The following is a 7,789-nucleotide window of genomic DNA, read 5'->3' on the forward strand; positions in this document are numbered from 1 at the left end:
CAGAGGTCATTGGAATGTAAGCAACGTCAATACCTTTTAAAGGTACAAAGTCCACATGGAACTAATTACATTTTAATAGAACGGACGTCTATTTATCTACTACAGTGTAGTAGTACATTCAGTTCCTTTTTTTAAAGTCACTATTACACTAGGTATGGCTATTTCCATCTGGTCTGGTCGCTTTCTTGCCTTGTCCTCTTCTTGACCACTGGTTTGAAAGATAACTGAGGAAAGCAATTTCCACTAAATTGGTGAGAGATTATTGGGCCATAATAAACAGAATATTTTTTAAATGAGGAGACAACCACCGTTGATAGATTTTCAGTGGTTTAATAAACTAACAGTACATTGTGGTCAACAAATTTAAATCAGAAAAAAACAGCCTTTATGCATTTGAATGGTCAAAAACACATGAACATAAAACACCAATGAAATGGTTGGCAACTAGCCATCAGTTTAGTTGAGGTGAGGCCGAGGATGTTTCAGGAAACATATCACAATGAACCAGAAACTGTCTTTGGTGCTTGATTTACAGACATTTCCGGCTACATGAGCCTCACCCCACACATTAAACAGAAGCACCTAAATACCGAATAATATTTCCTTCTAAGACAACCCTGTATCTGCGAGTGTAAGCAAAATAAGTATCCTGCTCGACATTCTTGTTATTGATTGAGCTTTATTTTACCAGGTAAGTTGATATCAAATATTCTCATTTACAACAACCTACAATAGTGTTGCAGTAGAGGAGAGAGGTTGGAAATGATTCAAGAATCTAGGTTGGGAGTTTTCCCAACACATTGGGGTTAAGATCCCTACTATTACATCAAGTGCAATGGAGTCTTTGATGACCATTGAGGTGGTACGAATGAATATTTGTCCCCAAGACTTGACCCTGATACTTGGCAATTTGTTCTATTACACTATGGAATCATTCCTCTATCAAGAATCGTAAATAAGTTGTCAAGTAATGTAAAAATAATCTTAATGGAAAGTAATAGAATGCTGTGTGTTGGTGAGTCAGGTTGGCCAGGTTTCCCTTCGGAGATCGATCTTTAACTGAGAAACTGGTTGCTCAGGGGAAAGTATTTTTGGCAGACTCATTTTCACATGAGAAATGTACACAATTATATTTCACCAAGCAGAATTAATGAGTTAGGAAGCCAACTTGTGTTACTAAAACAATATTTTCTCATTCCAAAAATGTGTTATAATTATTACCAACGCCTACTTACTTAATAAGCCTCAAGTTTAACTCCAGAAAAATCATGTTGTTTCATAAAGGTAACTTACTAACTCAATCGTTTTATAAATTCACCTTCCCCACCCTCAGGCTTCTGCTACAAGTTAAATGCTCTGCATGTGAATACCCCCAGAGCTTCCCCAGACCAACTACAAATAAGATATGTATATATGTACACAGTATTTACAGAGAGTTCCAGCAGATGCAGTTGTCTAGGAGGATGGGCCACCTATTGAAGAGACAGCGTGGGCTCTAGTGATAAAGCCAAACAGCCAGGGGGTGTAGGGTTGAGAAGATGGGCTGAGTAGACATCATTTTCATCTCTGGGGCTGCTATAGAAAAGAAACAAATCACAGGTATTCATGGTCTTATTTGCATCTGAGGATTAGTGTTGCCAGTCTCACTACACTTATGTAGACCAAGACTTTAAAAAGTCTAAACAAAAGGCATATAGACCTTTACTGTTCTACAATGTCTATAACATAGTTACTACTATCAAAAAAAGGGTAAGAGTGTGTAGGTTAGTTCTAGGCTCTGATACAATGGCTAGGTTAATGGAATCTTCCTTTTAAAAAAAACATGTTTTTATATGATCAAGGGTATGTTCCATTATTGCTAAAGAACAGGTTTGAAATCAAGACTTCCTTTTCATCACAATTGAAAAACTGGTCAATGATTGAGGCATTCTGTTACCAGTATCAGCATACAGCATCCAACAGATTTTAGGGTGCTGGAGATGAGAGCATTTTGATGTAAACTGGTAATTAAAATCTTAACTGCATGTAATCTGTCATTAAAAAACAAAAGCAAGGTCTAGCCATACATTCATATGTATGTTAGATACTGCTCTCTAGGTCTCAGTTACTGCTGCCATGAAAGCCTGCATGACTGGTTTAAAGGGACATTCCAAAAATGTTCAACTTCATATTCCTACTCATAAATTGACGCATACCGATGATGTCATCAGAAACACTTAACTTTTTTTTTTAAAGCATCATTTTAAAATGTTGCGGTGCTGTAGATATATAAAATATAAAGTTGAAAAACAGTGACATTTCCCTTTAAGCCAAAAGGGGAAGTAATGTATTTTTACGAAAGATTAACTGTAAATATTACCCCATGCATGCATGCAACCATATCATGGCAACAGTTACACTTACTCAAGGAAAATTTAAAAAGGAATAAGTGGTTGATTGAAAAAGAGGGAAGTGAAGAGATGAGCGTAAATGCATTAATGTATTATTGGTAACCCGCTAAACCAAATCTGAATTGACACACACAAAAGCGGTTGGAAAATGATCACAATTGTATTAATATGAATAAAAAGCATAACCAAACTTACTTTATTCACACCTAAAAAAAAAAAGAAAATGGGGGGGGGGGGGGGGGGGGGACATTGTAAGACACAAAAACCTCTGATACTGTTCTCTGTATGTTCAGGTTCCTTAAACAACTGTAAAATGTAATCTGACATTACAGAACATAATCCCTTTGTCCCCTTGCTAAGCTATAGCTTCTTAATTTTCACATTTAAAATTATGAGAAACAGTCATCACCAGCCAGATTTCCATCCAATTGGAGACTTGCGAATATTCTAAAATCTGCATAAAAACAATACACATCCCACCAGAGATGCGTTTATCATATTGACCTGTTGCGGATAAAAAGCTGTGCGTGATGAAGGAGTGCACATAAAGATGACTTTTACTGTTAAATTCCCATGTAAAAAAAAAAAAAAGGAAGTTGAATGGGTTTCCATCGCTTTTTCAACTCTACTGGTGGTTTTGTAAAATAAAAAGTTGCATTTTACAGCAAATGTGCCTACTCTGGTCTTGGCACGTGTGCTCTAACCAACACCTTGCAGATACAGCGCGGGTAGGCTACTTATATTATAATGGATAAGACTGAGATTTGTATTTGTCAAACAGCAGCCAAGCATTGATCATCACGTCACCAGAATAAGACACTGTGTTTATCTGAAAGGAGCATCAAGCTCATCACCGTGCACGTTCAGCTCCTGGTGAAGTGCATCATAAATTATTTCATCTGTAGCCTAATGAACTGCAAGCTTTCCCCGAGTCGTAGTGGGAGGACCACACAACATAGCATCGGGTGACTCCAAGATTGTTATTACAAAGGCATTTCCGCCGCCATTTCTCATATCATTAATTTTACCAATACAAAAAGAGCCCACCTTGTCTAGTTTATTTTGTTTTGTAGATATTTGGACATTTTCCAGACAAATTTGCCATTTCCATCAGCCCTGATATTTTCATCCGACATGTACTTCACTCACGTATGTTGGATGGAAATCTGTTACAGACACATTTACACAATAAATATGCATTTAGGTTATACAAAGTTATCTTATATAATTTCACCCTATTATGCTTCTTGTAAGCACAAAATTAGTGTACTAGGTAAGTCTAGACTTGATAGCGGAGGTCATATTGTGTGTGTTATATATAATTTAGTGTACAAATAAAATGCTATTCCCTTGCTGGGAGAGAGATGGAAACCGCTAAGGAACAGCCAGCACACCCCACCTACTGCCACACCCCTCTCCAACACAGCCACCCTGTCGGCTCACGCAAGTTGGCTGTATCTGTGCCAAAACGCAGGTATTTTTCATCCTTTAGCTTGTTCTCCTTTTTTTGTCAGCACTTTTATTTCCCTGACTGATCAAAACTCATTCTCTCATGCTGCATCTTGTCTCTCTGCATAGAGTATATCCAAAATTAGGAACACCTTCCTAATATTGAGTTTTCCACCCCCCCCCCCGCTCTCAGAACAGCCTAAATTCATCGGGGAATGGACTCTACAAGGTGTCGAAAGCGTTCCACAGGGATGCTGGCCCATGTTGACTCCAATGCTTTCCACAGTCAAGATGGCTGGAAGTCCTTTGGGTGGTGGACCATTCTTGATACACACGGGAAACTGTTGAGCATGGAAATACCCAACAGTGTTGCACCTGGCACCTAACACTACACCCCATTCAAAAAGGCACAGAAATATTTTCTTGCCCATTCACCCTCTGAATGGCACACATACACAATCCATAACTCAATTGTCTCTAGGCTTAAAAATTATTTTTTACCCGTCATCTACACTGATTGAAGTGGATTTAACAAGTGACATCAATAAGGGGTCATAGCTTTCACCTGGATTCACCTGGTCAGTTTATGTAATGGAAAGAGCAGGTGTTCTTAATGTTTCACATACTCAGTGTATAATAAGCACTATGTTTGGAACATTAAATCGCAATCAATATCAGCACCTAAGAATTGTGATATCATATTGTGAGGTCCCTGGCAATTCTCTTCCCTAGATGGCAACTCAACCCTGCCCATCCTACTGGCGTACTTTTCCAGGAATGTAGTTCCGGTCAATGGACTCATCCTGAAGGAACATGTGAAGACAGCGCTCATTCTGGGCCAGGGGATGACCTGCGAGTCTGGTGATAGTGGAGAAAGAAGTAGGTTTCAGGTAATTAGCAATCATAATTGCTTATTAGTGGAGTCAAAAGGCAGATGGCTGAGAGTTAATTTGACAATGCATTGAAATGGAGACAGCCATACAGAGAGAGAGAGAGAGAGAGAGAGAGAGAGAGAGAGAAATACCATTGGCAGAAACATTACACACCTGTTGATAAACTGTTCCAAGCCTACCCTCCGCTCCTCAATGAAGGAGTCCTCAAAGATGCCCTCATCTCCTCGGAAGGGCAGCTGTCTCTTCAAAGCTTTGCCAGGGAGAGGGGGCACCACAATCTGTAGAAAGGGCACCCCTTATCAGTAAATTAGTTACTTAGAAACAAACACAGGAATTCCAACAAAATAAATTGCCATTATACTGGTGAGACATACAGGCAATTAGTTATGCAGTGTGAGAGCCTACCTTACTGTCTCTCTCCAGTTCATTCTTCAGCCACTCAAAATCACTGTACCTTCTTCGCACAACAGAGTCCTTAAGTTTGAAGATGGGAAGGTTTGTCTGCACGTGATAACAATTATATTAATCACTACATTAAAATTACAGAAATACAGATTGGGGGTATTTCCAGTACAGCATGTCCAGTGACATGGTGAGACTTCAGTACTTACACCCTTCATAAATGAATAACTTCATCAGCATCTTGTCTCACTCTGTGAACACCACTGTTCAATTGTGAAACTGGCATGGTGTATTTAGTGATAGTGGATGGTTCATAATACAACCCCATCTTTTGGGTGTAGGGAAACCCAGAGGAGTGTCCATGAGATTGTTGCATTAAAACATTTTTTATTTACCTTTATTTAACTAGGCAAGTAATTTTTACCCTGTCGGCTCAGGGATTCGTGTAACCTTTTGGTTACTAGTCCAACGCTCTAACCACTAGGCTACTTACCGCCCCATGCAGTGTGAGAGCCAGGTAATTAGGTGAGGTCTGTAGTAGTATGGGTATACACTGGCCAACTTATGTCTATCCCTCAGCCCATATAGTCTCTAGACCACAGGTATCAAACTCATTCCATGGAGGGCCTAGTGCAGGGTTTCCTAAACTCTGTGCATGTTTTTGTTTTTGCCCTAACACTACACAGCTGATTCAAATAATCATGACATGTTTATCATTTGAATCAGCTGTGCAGTTTTAGGGCAAAAAACTAAAAGGTGCACAGATTTTAGGAAATGCTGGCCTTGTGTCTGTGGGTTTTCACTTCTCCCTTGTACTTGATGTCTTAAGGTCACTAATTAGGAAGGAACTCCCATCACCTGGTTGTATAGGTCTTAATTGAAGTGAAAAACCCAGACACTAGGCCCTCCATGGAATGAGTTTGACAACCCTGCTAGACAGACAGGTTGTCTCCCATAATGTACCAATGTTGAAGCAGGCCCTAGGATTTGTGAGACTAGCTCAAGTTCAAACACCTTTCTATACAATGAAGGTTTAACACCCCACTGGCGGTCTGCTCATCTCATAACACCCCTCATAGCCTGGTTTCTTCCTAGGTGCTGGCCTTTCTAGGGAGTTTTTCCTAGCCACTGTGCTTCTACACCTGCATTGCTTGCTGTTTGGGGTTTTAGGCTGGGTTTCACGTTGTGACATCAGCTGATGTAAGAAGTGCTTTATAAATACATGTGATTCATAACCACAGTACTAACTGGCCAATATTTTTAATATTTAATATCGAGCCTGGGGATTCCAAGGGTGGGCAGGGTTTTCTTCTGGGTTGGAGAAAAAGCCTGCACATCCTACATAATTGAATAAACGAGCTAGCTATAGCCTAACATACTGACTAGCAAAGGCTACCTGCAGAAACACTACCTAACCTGACAACCTTTCACATGCTGGCTATGTAATGTTTGTGGTAGCCATATTAGTAACGACTGCATGAGGAATTTGGATGATTATTATTTAACATGACAAAGTGAAAGGCTAAGCATTTGAAGAGCAAAAAGTCGAGTCTCTCCAAAAACACGTCCCAACCCATGTTCCCACACCATACTAGCGTCACCTACACTAGGCCCCGCCAAAATCACCGGCCTCGATTTCAATACTGGCGCTCCTCACCTGCATTCTCACTTCATAAGTGGTAAATCGGTTCCGGCCGACTCCAATAGTTTGTGGGTCATAAACGTCGATTTCAAGAAAATTGCTTGGGGGGCCATACGCATCTGTAAGATCCTGCGGTTTAGAGTTTAATCGGCGAGTGTCTGCAACCGTGGGATCCGACATTTTCGGTTTCTGCTGCTAATCTCGAGTCGATAAACTGGGATCGTCACTAGTTAACACAACCACAAAGTCCTAATTATGGATAAACTCCGCCCATTTCTAAAATTGATCTTCTTAAAATCTGATTTTCAAGCACACTGTTAACATTATGCCTAACCTTAAATTAAGACTAAAATGCTAATTTGTTTATAGCCAATTTAGACTGTCTCTTTGGAATCTGACTTTGTAGCTGTGTTATGTAGTGGAAAGACAGAAATTGGGGCGTTCGTCTATGGCCAAGTCATAAACCCCGCCTATTTATACAATTGATCTTAAAATTTGATTTTAAACCTAACATTTTAGTCACTTATCAAACGCTCTTGTCAAGAGCGATTTGCAGGAGGAATTCGGGTTAAGTGCCTTGCTGAAGAGTACATTGACAGAATTTTCACCTCGTTTTGGCTGTGGAATCTGACTGTATGGCTTTGGAATCGGACTTTGTGGCTATAGAAGCTAGTGGAAAGGCAAACTGGTGGTGAAGGTTCTTGTTCCGCAGCCAATCGAAGCAGAGCAAACGCATTTATCGTGGTTTATTTTGACCAATAGCAGAGAATGAAACAATTGTGCCAAAATTAAACAAGTGTGAAACAATAATCATGCTGACAAAATGGGATTTGAAAGTCTTACAAATCTACAGAACGGCTTATACTATTGCAAAAAAAGTATACGTTTCCAGAATAAAGATTTAAAGTAAATCAGACCAGATGTATATGTTCGCTGTAGATAGATATATCTCTACTGTATAGCCTTTTATTCTGTTTACATCACGCGCTGCATTCGCCAAAGGGTTATTCGGC

General features: G+C 39.7%; 1 protein-coding gene across 7 annotated transcripts; it reads right to left on the bottom strand.

Annotated features, from left to right (window-relative positions):
* Positions 1-314: 314 nt before the first annotated feature.
* LOC109905170 (sorting nexin-12-like) lies at positions 315-7,218 on the bottom strand. 7 transcript variants are annotated; one of them, XR_004203034.1, is made up of 7 exons: positions 6,792-7,191; positions 5,138-5,233; positions 4,886-5,010; positions 4,607-4,697; positions 3,438-3,556; positions 2,586-2,596; positions 1,432-1,572 (listed from the first exon to the last, which is right to left on the bottom strand). XR_004203034.1 is itself a non-coding variant. In XM_020502399.2 (6 exons), exons 1-5 carry the CDS (start codon positions 6,954-6,956, stop codon positions 2,591-2,593), a joined length of 483 nt encoding a protein of 160 aa, XP_020357988.1. In that variant the 5' UTR covers positions 6,957-7,191; the 3' UTR covers positions 315-1,575; positions 2,586-2,590. The 7 variants fall into 7 exon arrangements, 5 of the variants coding, with proteins under 5 accessions (XP_020357988.1, XP_020357986.1, XP_020357987.1 ...); XR_004203033.1 differs by having other exon boundaries at positions 1,432-1,575; XM_020502399.2 differs by lacking the exon at positions 3,438-3,556 and having other exon boundaries at positions 315-1,575.
* Positions 7,219-7,789: the final 571 nt, after the last annotated feature.

Source organism: Oncorhynchus kisutch, linkage group LG15 (assembly GCF_002021735.2).
Source record: "Oncorhynchus kisutch isolate 150728-3 linkage group LG15, Okis_V2, whole genome shotgun sequence".
Lineage (NCBI taxonomy): Eukaryota > Metazoa > Chordata > Actinopteri > Salmoniformes > Salmonidae > Oncorhynchus > Oncorhynchus kisutch.